Source organism: Leucoraja erinacea, chromosome 11 (assembly GCF_028641065.1).
Source record: "Leucoraja erinacea ecotype New England chromosome 11, Leri_hhj_1, whole genome shotgun sequence".
Lineage (NCBI taxonomy): Eukaryota > Metazoa > Chordata > Chondrichthyes > Rajiformes > Rajidae > Leucoraja > Leucoraja erinaceus.
Genome location: NC_073387.1, coordinates 45,621,858 through 45,640,097, shown reverse-complemented (window position 1 = coordinate 45,640,097; position 18,240 = coordinate 45,621,858). Strand labels below are relative to the sequence as shown.

The 18,240-nt window shown below is 41.5% G+C and overlaps 1 protein-coding gene across 3 annotated transcripts in view; it reads right to left on the bottom strand.

Moving 5' to 3' along the window:
* LOC129701751 (protein FAM13B-like) overlaps window positions 1–18,240 on the bottom strand; it is a 73,004-nt gene that overhangs the window by 42,341 nt on the left and 12,423 nt on the right. For 2 of the 3 annotated variants that reach the window (XM_055643159.1, XM_055643158.1), the window contains exons 3-5: window positions 14,727–14,915; window positions 9,440–9,611; window positions 7,148–7,286 (exon numbers count right to left, since the gene is read on the bottom strand). In XM_055643159.1, coding sequence (XP_055499134.1) covers window positions 7,148–7,286; window positions 9,440–9,611; window positions 14,727–14,883 — 468 coding nt within the window. In that variant the 5' untranslated portion in view covers window positions 14,884–14,915. The remainder of the gene's footprint in view (window positions 1–7,147; window positions 7,287–9,439; window positions 9,612–14,726; window positions 14,916–18,240) is intronic. The other variant, XM_055643160.1, reaches the window with a different exon arrangement.

Below are 18,240 nucleotides of genomic sequence, written 5' to 3'. Positions count from 1 at the left end.
AGAATGGTTAATTCGCGAGGGGCCAAGTCAATCACCCGATCTGAACCCAATTGAGCATGCTTTTTATATGCTGAAGAGAAACTGAAGGGGACTAGCCCCAAAAACAAGCATAAGCTAAAGATGGCTGCAATACAGGCCTGGCAAAGTATCACCAGAGAAGACACCCAGCAACTGGTGATGTTCATGAATCGCAGACTTCAAGCAGTCATTGCACGCAAAGAATATGCAACAAAATACGAAACATGACTACTTTCATTTATAAGACATTGCTGTCCCAAAAATTATGGTGCCCTGAAATGGGGGGGGGGGGGGGGGGGGAAAACGACTATGTATAAACACGGCTGTAATTTCAACATGGTGAAACCAAAATGTATAAAAATGGCCTTTATTAAAATCTGACAATGTGCACTTTAACCAAGTGATTTTTTCATATTACAAATTTCAAACTGTGGAGTACAGAGGCAAATAAATAAATGATGGGTCTTTGTCCCAAACATTATGGAGGGCACTGTAGTTCCCAATAAGTAAGTTTGTTTTATCTTATCCTGTAAATTCAGCCATAATACTTGTGACATCAGAACAGTAGCTGCAACTACCCACTGGAAAAATTAGAGCTTACTTTTCCAAGAAATGGCCAAAGACCTCAAACCAGAGGAAAAATAGAATGCAATGCCATTTATAGCATATACTACAAATGTACAGGTGAAGGATCTAAAAGCAAACCAACACTGCTAAAGAGCAGAGGAACCTCCAATTCTTGTCTGTGGGAAAGAAAAATCGATTGAAGCTAAATATAAATATGTAGTAGCATTTCAGAAAATACCCATGCCATGAGCAGAGGATAATTAGACATGGAATTTGGGGCAGGTAATCAGAATTTAAGTAGGAAGCTATATAAATTGCATGAGTTCTACCTATCAAAAGTAGCAGAGGGAATAGCAGAGAAGAGGGGTTAAAAAAGCTATGTTAGGAAATAGGACAAAGTGAGGACTTAAAATTAGAAAAAATACACAGCAGTGAAAACAATAATCAAAAGTACTGTGTCCAATTCGAAAGGTGTTGGAAAAATATATCAAAATATTGAAGGCAACCAGAGTCGAAAATATCACGTTTAACAATACAAAAAAAAAACAGCCAAATTCCATAACTAATTTTATTCATTTGAAACAAATTGTCAAAATGGGCCATACCAAGTACTTAAATAAACAATCCTATTGTTACAGGCCTGGCATATCAGAGTCAGATCAAAATAAGATAAATTGAATGAAATAATTGGAAAGATACTTCTGAATACAGCAGACTAATCTACAACCATGCAAAAAAAAAAAATGCAATAGCACTCCTCCCTTTTTGAATGAGCTAATCAGTAGAAAATAAAGCATTTAAAGCCAAATAAATACCATTGAATGGTTATTTAAATTAATATTGATTCAATGGCCAAATGCATGCAATGGTGATTTGAAACGTCAGTGTTTCTACCTGGAAATAAAATAGTTAGCAAATAAGATGAAATGGATTGACTAACTCATTTATATTGCACTGTATAGCTAATAGGGTATTTTGTCTGCTACATGTAAGAAACACAGTAACCAATCTGTACGTTAAATTCCCGACTAACAAATGTTCCCACCAGTTTGGCTTTGGCTTAAAGTACAAACATCGACATGACACCCTGTCTCTAATTTGAAATGTTGTTGATTTTGTTGTTCAAAACATCCACCTGAAATTGTAGGCGGTGGTTTGTCTTAACAACTTAGTCCCAAAAATGGCCATTCTAAACCCGACAGCTACATCATCCCTACAGTGCATTGTCAGCATTGATTATTGTGCTCAAGTCGGAATCCACAAATTGGATTATTGTGCTCAAATCCACAATAGATTATGAAATCAGAAAATGTTCGGCACAGTTCAAGGCTCTGTAGTTAGGTTGTGTTTATGTGGGGGGTTGAAACGGGGCTTGCTGTCTCTCCCTTCGGGGGAATGCGACTTTGTCGTATCCCCCTTCTCTGCCTCCGTCTGCGCTGAGGCCTAATGGCGGAGCTGGCGACCTCGAGACTCCGGAGGCAGAGCCAGTCAGGACTTGCCCTGGGCTCGCTCACGTGAGGGCGGTCCGGCTCGGGGCTGGAACGGCGCTCCCGTGAGGGGCTGTGACGCTCCCATGAGGGCGGCCTGGCGCGGGGCTGAGACTCTCCCGTGAGGGGCTGTGGCGCTCCCGTCAGGGCGGCCCAGCCCGAGGGTGGAATGGCGCTCCCGTCGGAGCGGCCCAGCTCGAGGGAGGTACGGCGCTCCCATCGGAGTGGCCCAGCTCGAGGGAGGAATGGCACTCGCGTGAGGGCGATCCGGCTAGGGGCTGGAACGGTGCTCCGGTGGCTGGGACGGCGTTCTGGAGGCGGTGACCCGAGCCCGGGGTTCAGGCGCGGGCCAGCGGCTGCGTCCGCTGGACTGGAGGGCGGCAGCTTCGACCACCCCGGGCCACGGTGTTTGAGCCGGCCTGTATGCGGGGTTCGGTGAGCCGCGGGACCGGTTGTACCATCGCCCGGTGGGGTATCGCCTCAGCGCAGAGGGAGAAGAGAAGGGAAGAGACTGCAGCCCTAAGATTTTTGCCTCCACAACAGTGAGGAGGTGTTTGGAGGACTCACTGTGGTGGCTGTTAATTTGTGTTTGTTGTTGTTTATTATTGTATTATTGTATGATGTATGGCTGCAGGCACGAAATTTCGTTCAGACCTTAAGGTCTGAATGACAATGAAGGTAATTCTATTCTATTCCATTTAAGACAGCAGGAGCCCGACTGGAAAGGTGTTTTTAGAATGGTGCATTCCTTAAATCATTGAACGGGGCTTCTGTGTGCATTAATACAGAGTCAAGCATGGTTCTCAATATCACCCTTTGAACATTTTAATGTTTACTTGAATATTTACCACTGTCCATTTAGAATGTGCAAACTCCACAGAGACAACAGCTGAGGTCAGGATTGAACCCAGGTCTCTGGTGCTGTGAGGCAACAGCTCTACCAGCTGTGCCACTGTGCCATCCATTTGTGTCCTTCGTCTTCCAAACACACCAAATCCCTGCCATCCAATTTAAACCTTCTACCAGTTTATTGTGAATCTGTGGTACGGTCTCATTCCATCAAATCGTCTCCACTAGCAGCAACAACCCTTCCTGCTAGGAAAATGGTGTAACTAATCTACTTGGAACGCTCCCACCAGTTCCAGAAAACAGGAAAACATCTCCAACTCCAGCCACGTTTGTTTATTATTTCGGAACTAAAAGCCGAATCAAGCGGACTCAATATGGGAGAACTAGAGAGTCTTTGTGCTGATTTTCCTTTAAGTAAATTAAATACAGGTGCACAACCTTTTATCCGAAAGCCTTGGGACCAGACACCTTTCGTAATTCAGAATTTGTCGGACTTCGTAATGGAAATTTTTTTGCGTAGATTTTAATGGCTGGCTCAGTGGTAGAGTGCTCGGCTCATATCCGCAAGGTCGCGAGTTTGCGCCTTGATCCCGGCAGAAGAAGTTGGAGCGGGGCTGGGCTGGGCTGCTGCTGGCTGTGGGTCTCTCGGTTCTCCGTGGTTGCGGTGGGCCTGCTGGTCGACGTCCAATTGGTCCTGACGTCTCCGGTGACTGCACAGACCTGCAGCCATCGCCGTCGTGAAGACAGTACAAAGCCCCCGCGCCGGTGCAATGAGCGGGGAGCTGGAGAGGGGAGGGAAGGGGTCACACACATGGCCGGGAAGCAGAGGGGTGCAGGTGGGGTGAAATTGAAGGGAGCGACAATCTGCTGCTGCCTGCACGCTAAGTTTAAAAGTTCCCACGCAAGACTCACGATACACTGTGTATCGTGTCTACCGTGGGAACTTTTTAACTCAGCGGGCAGGTAGCAGCAGATTGTCAATTATTAACCCTCCCGCGCAATATACTCTCACCTTCTCTTTTATGAATGGGGATTTAGTTCCCCTTTCTTCGAGGACCGACCGGAGGTTCCGCTGTCACTTCTGCGGGCCGCCCTCGGTGAACGTCCTGTCTCCCTGTCCCTGGGATAGTAGGGGGCGATCAAACAGCACAATATCCCACTCCCCCTCCAACGCGACCCCAAGAACAAGAAGTACCTTCCACACTATCAGCTTCTGCCCATACACTGCGTGTTCCTCTGAAGTTGGAACGGGGCTGGGCTGGAGTTGCTGATCTGGGATCTCCGTGCTTGCAGTGGGCCTGGGGGTCGGTGTCCCGATGAGAGGGCGCAGCTCGGGCTGTGGGCGAACTGCCACTTGTCGCCGTAGCGGCCCATTGGGGAGCGGCTTCTGGTGGTCCTGACGTCTCCGGCCAGTTTGCAGTTTTCCTCTTGGAGTTGGAACGGGGCTGGGCTGCTGCTGGCTGTGGGTCTCTGGGTTCTCCGTGCTTGCGGTGGGCCTGGGGGTCGGTGTCCCGTTGGTCCTGACGTCTCCGGTGACTGCACTGCGCTGCTAGAATCGCCGACGTGAAGACAGTGCAAAGCCCCCGCGCCGGTGCAATGAGCGGGGAGCTGGGGAGGGAAGGGGTCACACACATGGCCGGGAAGCAGAGGGGTGTAGGTGGGGTGAAACTGAAGGGAGCGACAATTTGCTGCTGCCTGCACGCTAAGTTTAAAAGTTCCCACGCAAGACTCACGATACACTGTGTATCGTGTCTACCGTGGGAACTTTTTAACCCAGCGGGCAGACAGCAGCATATTGTCAATTATTAACCCTCCCGCGCAATATACCCTCACCTCTTTTATGAATGGGGATTTAGTTCCCCTATCTTCGAGGACCGACCGGAGGTTCCGCTGTCACCTCTGCGGGCCGCCCTCGGTGAACGTTTTCAAGGACCTTTCTTCAAGGACCGAAAAAATGTCGCTATTCGGAGGTTTTCGTTATTTGGATCGTCGGATAAAAGGTTGTGCACCTGTAGTTTGATAAATATACTAGTAAACCATGCAGTTGGAAGAGTAGGCTGAAAGATGGCAGATGGAGTTTAATGCTGATAAGTGTGAGGTGCTACATCTTGGCAGGACAAATCAAAATAGGACGTGCATGGTAAATGGTAGGGAATTGAAGAATGCAGGTGAACAGAGGGATCTGGGAATAATTGCACAGTTCCCTGAAAGTAGAATTTCATGTAGATAGGGTGGTAAAGAAAGCTTTTGGTGTGCTGGCCTTTATAAATCAGAGCATTGAGTATAGAAGCTGGGACGTAATGTTAAAATTGTACAAGGCATTGGTGAGGCCAATTCTGGAGTATGGTGTACAATTTTGGTCGCCTAATTATAGGAAGGATGTCAACAAAATAGAGAGAGTACAGAGGAGATTTACTAGAATGTTGCCTGGGTTTCAGCAACTAAATTATAGAGAAAGGTTGAACAAGTTAGGGCTTCATTCTTTGGAGCGCAGAAGGTTAAGGGGGGACTTGATAGAGGTCTTTAAAATGATGAGAGGGATAGACAGGGTAGACGTGGATAAGCTTTTCCCACTGAGAGTAGGGAAGATTCAAACAAGGGAACATGACTTGAGAATTAAGGGACTGACGTTTAGGGGTAACATGAGGGGGAACTTCTTTACTCAGAGAGTGGTGGCTGTGTGGAATGAGCTTCCAGTGAAGGTGGTGGAGGCAGGTTCGTTTTTATCATTTAAAAATAAATTGGATAGTTATATGGACGGGAAAGGAATGGAGGGTTATTGTCTGAGCGCAGGTATATGGAACTAGGGGAGAATACGTGTTCGGCACGGAAGAAGGGTCGAGATGACCTGTTTCCGTGCTGTAATTGTTATATGGTTATAATGTTGTGTCTCAGTGATATCTTTGTTATAGTTCCTCTGGAAAGGTTGATACAGACACGAGGATCATCAGTGGATTGGAACCATGCCCAGATTAGGATCCCATAGGATTCTATTCTGAGACAATTATGAAGATATTAATCAAAAATCTGAGCTAATAATCACAATTCAGTGACTAAACGTACAGTTAATGAACATACCGTTAGCAGAATAGTGAATGAAGATGTCAGGTTGGAAAACCAACAGGATTTGCTACACAATTAGGATAAGAGCAGACATGCAGCAGTAGAAATTCAAAGCAAAAATGCAAAATCATTGCTGCAAGAACAGGAAAACATGGAAAGGTTTCATACTTAAATGGAAAGGGATCAATATGAAAAGGAACAAGCAGGAAGTTCTAATTATGATCAGACCAGATCATACTTAATGCATCCTTTCATAATCACCATCACTCTGCTCTATCTAGCCCCACCACCCAGACACCACTTTACCCTCTCCACCATTTGCGACGCCCGACTTTTTCCTCAGTCTCACTTGCAGATGCCAAGCCTGATGCAAGATGGGGTCAGGGCCAAGTCCAGTGGCAACAGAAGAGCTCACATGCGCCTGCATCTGACCACCAACTCATTCTTGGCATGTGCTGCAATATACAGGTATGGATGCCAGGAACAAGCTGACCGGCATAGTGCTGTTGGTCAGTAATTCTCAGAACAATTATATTTTGGCTGAGAATCAAGGCAGAAAATGTAATTGGCATCAAGTAAAATATTGGGATGTAGATTGGGATCAATATGGATCTAAGCAGGGTAGTAATCTTGCCACTTTATAAATTCCCCTTGTGATTGCTATGGTAATGTTGGGGGAATGGAGAAATTAGATTATGAAAACTGACTGTGCAAATGAGCCACATTTTCATCCGTAGTTTGGCTGTGGAACCTAATAGGAGCAGAGGATAGTCAATGCTTTAAAACAAAAGGGTGGAGGAAGAAGGGGCCAAGGGCCGAGTAAATGTACCGATTCTATCTATATAATGCAAATTGGATAGATTTAATATAGGATTCTTTCAGTAATGTGACATTGCACTGGTGAGCATAACGTGCTCAAGAGAAAAAAAAACACCTTTAGAACCATCACTCAATTTTTTTCTATTACTAGCAGATCTTCATTTCATGTTTGTATTTGATGTAAATTAGTTATTAGTCAAACAAGATTTCAATTGCACCTTGGGAACATGTGGTATCCCTGACCAACAATTATTTCATATGTAAAGTTAACTGAAAGCTTCATTTAAATTTTGTCCCCAGGAAACATGAAATTTTAAATAAATAAATTTAACAAATTGAGTTACCTCAACACAAAATGAATTTGAAATATCTGTGGGGAGAAACTCTTCAGTACCAAAGAAATCACTGTAATTTTCCAGTAGTTCAGACATTATATTGTTAGCTGCTTCTTGTTCTTTCATATCTTCCACATCTGTGTATATACTGCAAAATAAATATTTAACAAAGTTTACTGAACCTATTTTTAACATTATTGGACACCAATTGCAATGTTGGACTTTGAGACATGTTCTTTTCTGACAAATGCTCTCCAATGCATTTGTTCCAATATAAAAAAAGGATTAAGGAATTAACTTATTATTAAAATTTGAAAGATCTATTTTTATTGTAAGATTGCTCCACTGAAATTGGTGAATATTGAACACAAAATCACGCATTGTTCTCTATATCTTGAACTGGAGATTAATCTTTACTTTGATTGCCTCCAGGGAGACATTTTTGTAGACAGCTTTATTATGAAAGATAGGGAAGGATAATTTTACGCAACAATCTATAAACACAATTTAGGAATATGAAAAAGTCATAAAAATGACCTGCAGAGAAATATTTAAGACTGCAAAACTTACTCTAACTAGAATTAAAATGGTGGCACATGCAAGTTATTACAATAATTTTAAAAATGAGACAAGCATTTGAATCATCTAGACATATAAAGCTGTGGGCCAAGTGCCGGCAGATGGAATTAATAAGAATGGATGCCATTAGTTGACATGTACATGCTGGGCCGAATAGCATATTTTTATGCTATACGAGTTTGATCCTATTCTACAAAAGTACAATTTGTTCTTGCATGAAAAAAACTGGGCAAAGTATATAAATAGCGAGTTATTTAACTATTCTGATAAATTTCTCAAAGGGAAATATTTAAATGACTTGGATTTTGTCTTACCTTCCTGAAAGTAAACATGCACACACACCTTGCTAAAATAATTCTTATTTATGCAAGGACTAGACAGCAAATATTGAAGATCTATATTATTGAAAGATTCCTCCACTGAAATTGATGAATCAAAGGCATTGTACCAAAGACCAATCTTGTTTTCATCTTAATTTATTCACTGAACTCTAGCAAAATTACAGGATAACAGATCAATTGATATCAATGACCAAAAAAGGCAGACCAGGGAAAGTTCATAATTTTCTTTTCCACAATTAATGTCACAGCCAACCGCCCAAAATGCTGCCTCAACTTTAGGTTTATTTAGCACAGCCAGAATCAACCCTGGGGCCTTCCTGAACTGTATGGCTCAGATTCAAGAGGTACCATATGGTCTTTATTGTTTCATCTCTTTAAAGTTAATACAAAAAAAGGCAAACATTCTCAGAAAACACATGCTTCCAGGGTTTTACTTTAAAAAAAGCCAAGTCTAAGCAAATGTTGGAGACACAGCAGTTTGAATCAAAACAAATGCATTCAAACTAATAATATTAATTTCAGCAAACAAGAATTCCAATTAAACATGAAAATCTGGTAAGTACTAAGCAGTACAGACTCATGACATGTGTCACATTCTTGGTACTACAGAGGTTCAGTTTAAAAAAGAAATTGCTAGAAGTGTTGAAACAAGAACTGCAGATGCAGCTTTACAAAAGACGACAAAGTGCTGGAGTAACAGCGGGTCACGCAGCTTCTCTGGAGAACATGGATGGGGGATGTTCCAGACCCAAAACATCACTTATCCATGTTCTCCAGAGATGTTGCCCGACCCTCTGAGTTATTCAAGCACTGTGTCTTCAAATTACTACAAGCATTCCATTCAACACTTTTAATGCGCAAGGCCCTTTCTGTCACCATTTGGGTAAAGTAAATCAATGCACTAAGTTTGAACATAATTTCATAATGTAATAAAAACTATACTTTGAAAGAGCAATTATTTGATAATCCCAATAACCTTGGCACCAATTCCAACCTAAAATAGAACCCCCTTATGTTTTTTTCCCATTCCCTCAACCTTTCCATGGAACCCGATGACAGTTTGATGTTAATTAACGAACCTTAGAAATTTTGCAACATTATATGCTACGAGTTATCAAACAAAGAATTTAAATTGTGTTATTTTTTTATTTAGCATATGCAGTTAAAAAATTTTTTTTAATGATTGCTTCATTACAATCAGCATAATTTCTGCTCCGTCTACTCAATCGAAACTAGGTGAAATTTCCACTTCACTAGTTCTATGTATTTCTTTGTCACACGGAATCAGAGGAGGCTTGCAATAATATTCATGTAAATAGATAGATTTTAAATATAAAAAATATATCTATGTAATCAGTCTACAAATAAAACTTAAACTTACTAGAAAACTTCCAGGTCAAATACAGCAGAATGATTCGTTGCAGTCCACTTTTCTTTCTTTTGGAATCCTACCTTGACCTGGAATCTTGGGAGGAACTTCAGGAGATCGTAGTTAGCAGTTGGAAACAAGTCCAAGAAGCATTTCAACTTCGTAAGTTCATCCTCAATATTCTCTGGAAAAAAAAATGAATAAAAATACTTAATCTGTATTAAAATAACATGTTTTCTGAAAGAAGGCTTAATTATAATGTTTCAAAAGAAAAGACAATTTTTATAGAGATAAATTTGGGTGTTTTCAAACCAATTTTCAATCCCATGCAAATCAAAATAATCCATTGTGTTCGATTCAGTTATCTTTTTTTGAATACGTTTCAGAATATGCAATCTTAAAATATTGTCACTAATTAATTGGAAAATTTGGTGTTAAAAATGCTAATTATCAGAATACGCGATGTTAAAATATTTTGTGCGTCACGCAATTTTACAGGCGCGACATGGTGCTTGCAGAATTAGAAAATATGTCACAGCATACAGAGCTAAAAACAATGGGTGTTTATACAGCAAGATCTACTGGGTCTGCATATATTGCAAATGAGAGTTTACGTCAAAATAAACTGACATAAACTATACATAAAGCATTTCATTTCTTATTGGCATGCAGAGCCAAGACAAAACCATTAGGGATAAATTTCATGCTGACCTAGGTAAAAACAAATCACAGCCAAAAAAGCGTGGATACGCTTTTCCCACTGATAGTAGGGAAGATTCAAACAAGGGGACATGACTTGAGAATTAAGGGACAGAAGTTTAGGGGTAACATGAGGGGGAACTTCTTTACTCATGGAGTGGTAGCTGTGTGGAATGAGCTTCCAGTGAAGGTGGTGGAGGCAGGTTCGATTTTATCATTTAAAAATAAATTGGATCGTTATATGGACGGGAAAGGAATGGAGGGTTATGGTCTGAGCGCAGGTATATGGGACTAGGGGAGAATATGTGTTCGGCACGGACTAGAAGGGCCGAGATGGCCTGTTTCCATGCTGTAATTGTTATATGGTTAAAAAAGGTGAAAACTAGGAGAAACAGAAAATGCGAGAAGCACTCGATGGTAAAGCAACATCTGAGGAATGAAATGTATCCAATGGGCACACATTCAGGCTCTCAGCTTTGTCTGATAGGTTTATCAGTTTCAAATGCACCTTAGCATTATTATCATTTTCACCAGGGCGCAATGGAATTCTTCATCCACATAAAGCTCAGAGTAAACAGTAATTACAGATACAAGTATAAATACAACAAATTCAAAACAGCAGAATGGGCTAAAGATTGCAATCTGGAGCACAAAACAAATAATGAAATGCAATAATGGAATAAGCAAATAAAGTGGAATTAAGAGGTCAGATAGCCATGGGGAAGTTGTGCAGTCCGGTCGTCTGATCCTTCATACTCCTGTATCTTCTCTTTTCTGGGAGATGGGAATGGCCAGGGTGGCAAGCATCTTTCACGATATTTCCAGCCTTCCTGATGTAAAGTCTATCTTGAACAAGGACTGTACGGAAGAAGATGCAAGACTGTGATGGACTTAGCAACCTTCACCTCCCTCTGTGGTTCAGGCAGTCAAGAGCAGAGCAGTTGCCATGCCAAGCTGAAAGGTGCCCCGTCAAAATACTTTATATGACACACCTGTAGAAGTTCAAGAGAATCTTCATGGACAAACCAAACTTCTCAGATGCGTATGAAAATAAATCTGCTAATGTGCTTTCATAGTCACCGCATCAGTGTGAAGCGACAATGTTAGGTTGCTGGTGACATGGATGGCAAAGAACCTGAAGCTGTCGATCATCTTTACAGCAGCTCCATTGACGAGGACTGGGTCGTGTTCACTCCCACTCTCCCATTTCCTTTGGTCAACAAGTAACACTTTCATCTTGCTGACATTAATGAGTAGCTTGCTGTTCTATAAGTATGACAAAGGTTCTCCAAATATCTCCTGTACTCCATCTCATTGTTATCATTGATCCAGCTGATGGTGGTTTCATTAGTGAACTTAAAGACAGAGTTAGCACTGTAATTGGCCACAGTCACAGATGTACAGGGAGTGAAGCAGGGAACTCAGCATGCAACCCAACGGAACACCAGTGTTGAAGGATATGTCATGAGCAATTCTAACCAACTGAGGTCTGCTGGTCAAGAAGTCTAAAAGCCAGTTGTAGTTTGAGGCTCCAAGGCCAAGGCCCAAAAGATTAAGGATGATCAGGGGGTTGAAGGTAATGCTGTAGTCAATGAATCGTATCCTGACATAAATATTCTAATTGTTATGGTGATCCAGAGCTGAATGTAGTGCAAGAGAGATTGTCCTCCATAGAGCTATTTGGCTGTTTGTAAATTACAAGTGGTCTAGATTGTCTGGATGTCTGGCTCAAATGTAGGCCATTACCAGTCTTTCAAAGCATTTCATTATGGTTGATGCTATCAATTGCTTGCCTCAACCTTCATTAAACACGTAATGAACTTTGCCCTTTGGGTTTATGGTTGAATATCAAATTATTCAGGTCTTCCAACATTACAGAGTCTGACAAAATGGCTAGCACAGGATTTCAAAAATAGTTAAAGCATGAGTGGATTGAAGATTGGACTGGTGCAGGCAGCCATCACAAAAGGTTGAAAACGGGAAAGCAAGAAATTAGTCATGGAGGCATTGGGATCCCAAAAGATCAGACTGGCGATAAAGTGGTATTTCAAGAAAGAGAATGCGCTTTTGGAAAAAAAAATCAGAGTGCTTGTGGGACAGACCATACTGAAAATGTTAGTAGTATGGCATCTTTTGGAAAAGTTGTCAAGACTTGTACCTCCCAATAATATTCACCTACAAGAGTCATTAATGCAATCCTAAAATAGAAAATGATTGTTGGAAATAGCAGAATACTCAGTAGTATCTATGTAAAAAAAAGGGAACTAATGCTTCAAGTATGAAACCCCATCAGAACTGCAAAAGAGAAAACAAACTAGTTTTCAACAAAGAGAATAGAATCCCTCCGATAGCGCAACACCAAAAGAGTTAACATAACATAATGCTTCTTTGTGTTGTGTTATTAATAGCAGGGCTGTGGGACTCATTCCACAGGCCAAATCCAGAGCAAACAAAAAAAAATACAAATGACTGAGACAGAAGTGGACAATAACAGGATAAAAAACAGTAGGTTTGATAAAAGAATTAAGGAGTGCCAGGATAAATATTTCTAGCATTCACATTTCATAGAACAGCACAAGAACAGCCCCTTTTTCGACCCACCATATCAGAGCTAACTCTGATATCTGCACAAGGTCCATACACCTCTACCCCCTGCCTGGGGTATCTTAGGCATCCGATCCAAATGCCTCTTGAACATTTCTTTCATATCTGATTCCATCACTTCCTGGAATGTACTGCTGGGGAAAGTGATAGAAGCAGATATGAAAGAAGTGTTTTAGCAGCATTTAGACAAGATGGTTAAACAGGCAAGGAGTAGAGAGATAAGGACCTAGCGCAGGGTTCTACCATCATGTAAAACAAAACCATCCCCCTCTCACATTAAATTTATGCCCCCTTGTATTTGACATTTCTACCCTATGGGAAAGACAATCAACTCTATCTATGCCGCACATAAATTTGTATACATTTCTATCAGGTCACCTGGAAGCCTTTTTGACTCCAGCAAAAAGAATCCATGTTGGATTGTTGAATTTTTTCCCAACCCGCTCCAAAAAAAACTGAAGGCTGCACATTACATTGTTTAGTGTGTTAGTAAAAATGAACGCTTGTCAATTTCCATGTCCATCTGTGGTGAAACCGATAATTACTTTTTTTAAGAGACAACAAAAGAGTGCCAAATTATTGCAGAGTTGTTAAATGAAAAACCTAGACATTTTCAGTGAGCTTGCAAGCAGCATTCGAACTGGGGCACTAATGAGCCAGATGCCATCAGATGATAACACATGAAATTTACTGTACTTCACAAAAATACCTTTATTGCCCTTAAGTAATAAAATATTTTAAAAGCTAACACGAAAAGCAAAGACTACAGCTCTGCCATCAACATGGTCATCCCCACCAAGCTCACCACCAAACTCCACCAGCTTGGCTTCAGCTCGTCGATATGCGACTGGATCCTGAATTTCCTGATGGAGCGACCGCAGGCAGGGAGACTGGGCCCGCACCTGTCCTCCACTATCACCCTGAGTACCGGCACACCACAGGGCTGTGTACTGTACCCCATGCTCTACTCCCTCTTCACACATGACTGTTCCTACATTTGACACCAACACCATTGTCAAGTTTGCAGAGGACACAACAGTGATCGGACTGATCACCAACGGTGATGAAACACACTACAGGGCGGAGGTGCAGAATCTGGCATACTGGTGCTCCAATAACAACCTGTCCCTAAACAACTCTGAGACCAAGGAGCTGATTATCAACTTCAAGAGGTCACAAAATGGGGAATACGCTCCAATCTTTATCAACGGGGACAGTGTGGAGAGAGTGTCCAGCTTTAGATTTCTGGGTACACACATTTCAGAAGACCTCGCATGGTCCACCAACACCGCTGCGCTGGTCAAGAAGTAACAGCAATGACTATTCTTCCTGAGAACATTGAAAAAGACTGGTCTGCCCCAAAAGCTGCTGACAACCTTCTACCTCTGCACCACAGAGAGCATCCTAACATATGGCATCTCTGTGTGGGATCTCAGCTGCACGGAGGCGGTGAGGAGAGCTCATCAGCGGGTCGTCCACAGAGCGCAGAAGATAATTGGGACACAGCTACCAGCCTTAGAGGGCATCTACAATACACGGTGCCTCAGGAAGGCCATCGGCATTCATAAAGACTCCTCAAACCCTTGCAATAGTCTGTTCGAACTTCTACCATCCAGCAGACGTTACAAGGCCTCTACGCCCGCACCTCCAGACTTAGGAACAGCTTCATCCCCAGAGCTATAGCTGCTCTGAACTGGCCCTGCTGAGTGCCCCCCATGAACTCTCTCCCTCGGATGGTCACGTCGCACATCGACCCGGCACAGACCTATTTGCACTTTATACTGCTTTAACTGTTTGTTTGTTTTTTTAAATCTTGTTTCTCTGGGTGTCTAAATTTTTAGCCAATTAAGTTATTACATCAGATAGAAGCTGCATACCAAATCTCGTTGTACCTCTGTGCAATGACAAGATATTATTATTATTATTGACCCGTTTCTAGATGTTAGCTTGGGATTAGCTTTTTTGTTTAAACTAAATATCTTAAAACTTCACATACCATATTCCTCCAGATATTCCACAATGTGCTTGACTAATAATGGAACTTCATTCCATTGATGACATCCTTGCTGTTGTTGCTCATTAAGAACTCCAAAAAATGTATTACTAGTTAATGAGTTGCTGCTACTCGATGAAGGAGAGAAGCTCTTCCTCATATCTTCCCTCAGACAAAAAGGCTGTATTTTGTCTATATAAAAAATAAAGTGTATGAGCAAAGATATTTGTATACTACAATAATTTAATGCAAGGGAACTTTGATTTCACTACCTTCGCAGTAGTTTAAATGAAGCCATTTTTAATTTCATTTTATAATTAGGCAGCACTGCAAATATGAAATGTACATGCAAATTCAAAAGGAATTGTTAAACAAATATATGAGACAGCCCTGACAACCACTGCCAGATCAGATTTCCACTAACCCTAAGGAATAGAAATAGATCTATTTTTCTTTCTAACCAGTCATCGAATAACAGCAACTCATTGCCTCCAAAGAGGAGTTCTAGAAGAATCAAAATTATGCTTTCTTGGATTAATTAGAATGGAACTTCTACAATAGTTCAGCTATTTAGTGCCTAAAGGATAATTAACTAGAAAAATCCAGTCTCACTGTTCCTAGTTTGCACAAAAGGAACAAAGAGGAACATGGCAACAAATTTCAGTTCATGGATTTGGAAATGAGAAAACAAATTCAAAATCTTAATATGGCATCTATCTTGGATGCATGATAGTGAAAACATGACTAAGCTGGACAATGATGCTTCCATTAATAAATAATTAAGAACACCATGAAAAAGATAATTGGATTTTAAAGATAGAGGCTGATTTAAATAGTTACCTGACCTGACACATTTCAGAATGGCAGGGAGTGACTAGTGGGGTACCGCAAGGCTCAGTGCTGGGACCCCAGCTATTTAATGATTTGGACGAGGGAATTGAATGCAACATCTCCAAGTTTGCGGATGACACAAAGCTGGAGGGCAGTGTTAGCTGCAAGGAGGATGCTATGAGGCTGTAAGGTGACTTGGATAGGCTGGGTGAGTGGGCAAATGCATGGCAGATGCAGTATAATGTGGATAAATGTGAGGTTATCCACTTTGGTGGCAAAAACAGGAAAGTAGACTTATCTAAATGGTGGCTGATTAGGAAAAGGGGAGATGCAACAAGACCTGGGTGTCATGGTACACTAGTCATTGAAAGTAGGCATGCAGGTGCAGCAGGCAGTGAAAAAAGCGAATGGCATGTTAGCATTCATGGTAAAAGGATTTGAGTATAGGAGCAGGGAGGTTCTACTGCAGTTGTATAGGGTATTGGTGAGACCACACCTGGAGTATTGTGTACAGTTGTGGTCTCCAAATCTGAGGAAAGACATTCTTGCCATAGAGGGAGTACAGAGAAGGTTCACCAGACTGATTCCTGGGATGGCAGGACTTTCATATGAAGAAAGACTGGATAGACTCGGCTCGGTTTGTACTCGCTAGAATTTAGAAGATTGAGGGGGGATCTTATAGAAACTTACAAAATTCTTAGGGGGTTGGACAGGCTAGATGCAGGAAGATTATTCCCGATGTTGGGGAAGTCCAGAACAAGGGGTCACAGTTTAAAGGATAAATCCTTTAGGACCGAGATGAGAAAAACATTTTTCACGCAGAGAGTGGTGAGTCTCTGGAACTCTCTGCCACAGAAGGTAGTTGAGGCCAGTTCATTGGCTATATTTAAGAGGGAGTTAGATGTGGCCCTTGTGGCTAAAGGGATCAGGGGCTATGGAGACAAGGCAGGTACAGGATACCGAGTTGGATGATCAGCCATGACCAAATTGAATGGCAGTGCAGGCTCGAAGGGCCAAATGGCCTACTCCTGCACCTATTTTCTATGTTTCTACATATTTTCTGAAAAGTAATCAAGAGTCCTCTACTTTAAACAAAGGTGATGCATTTGTGGTAACAGTCACAAAAATGGTGGATTCACACAAAGCAACTTTTTAGTCCGAGTACCTTCCCTGGAAGATTCTAAAGATCAAACACTGTAAATGAGAAGGGCATGCCAACATGCAACAAAAATAAATGTAATCAACAATATACAACATTCCTGCCATGTTTTCTTCGATATATTTAACAGGACAAAATCTGATGCTTTCAACATACATAGGTATGAATTCATTGAGTCAAACTGCTTGACAGGCCACATTCTAAGATTTGTTTTCTTTCGAGTATAGCTTGTTCTGTTCCAGTAGATAATTTGCTTTGAGTTCATAACTTCAAATTCAATAGACATGAAATGCACAATGCACATTTTACATTGAAAGTTACAACAATGCAACTGACAACAGTTCAAAGATGCGACCTGCCACAAGATCACGATAAAGATGAGATGTAAACCTCGGTCACATCCAGATGTTGAAACCATGTTTACAGTATATCTATTGCCCGATCTCTTTAGTTATTTTTTAATAGAATGGGCAAAAGATAAAGTAAATAAGCAACATTGGCCTTCTGGTATAAAGATTCTTCAGACTGGGATTTCAGATTCCATTTTAGGTGTAATTAACAATTCCATTAAAAGAAATTATCCTCGGATGAGATTCAGGCATGTAACACACATGAGGTCAATTATTTTGAGGAAGCACAAGGTAGAGAAGAAAAACTAGCAACTTTTCCCTGATATAGCTTAGTTTCGCTTTTTTTAGTTTAGATACACCGTGGAAACAGTTCCCTCGCCCCCCCCCCCCCCCCCCCGCCCGAGTCCACACTGACCAGCGATCCTCGCACATTAACATTATCCTACACACAAGGAACAATTTACACTCTACACTCATACCAATCCAATTAACCTACAAACCTGTACGTCTTTGGAGTGTGGTAGCGGTCATAGGGAGAACATACAAACTCTGTACAAACAGCACCCATGGTCGGGATCTAACCCGGGTTCTGTTAGTTGGATGTTTTGAAATAAATGTAACCGCATCATCAAGGCCAGTGATTTAAATGCATCTTTACAATTCAATCTGAAATATTTATGTGTCAAAAATTTGATTCAAAATTCTATTAAGAGTTGTAAATAAATGACTGTTATACTCGCCTAATTCCATTCATGAATATTTGCTCTTTTGGGCCCCGGATATACAAAAAGCTATCATGTACATGTACATACAGTGCATTCAGAAAGTATTCAGACCCCTTCACTTTTCCCACATTTTGTTACGTTACAACCTTATTATAAAATTGATGAAATTCTTTTTTTTTTAAATGATCAATCTACACACAATACCCCAGAATGAAGAAGCGAAAACAGGTGTTTAGAAATTTTTGCAAGTATTAAAAAGAAATAACTGAAATATCACATTTACATAAGTAGTCAGACCCTTTACTCAGTAGACAGTAAACAATAGGTGCAGGAATAGGCCATTCGGTCCTCGAAGCCAGCACCGCCATTCAATGTGATCATGGCTGATCATCCACAATCAGTACACCGTTCCTGCCTTCTCCCCAGATTCCCTGACTCAGCTATCTGTAAGA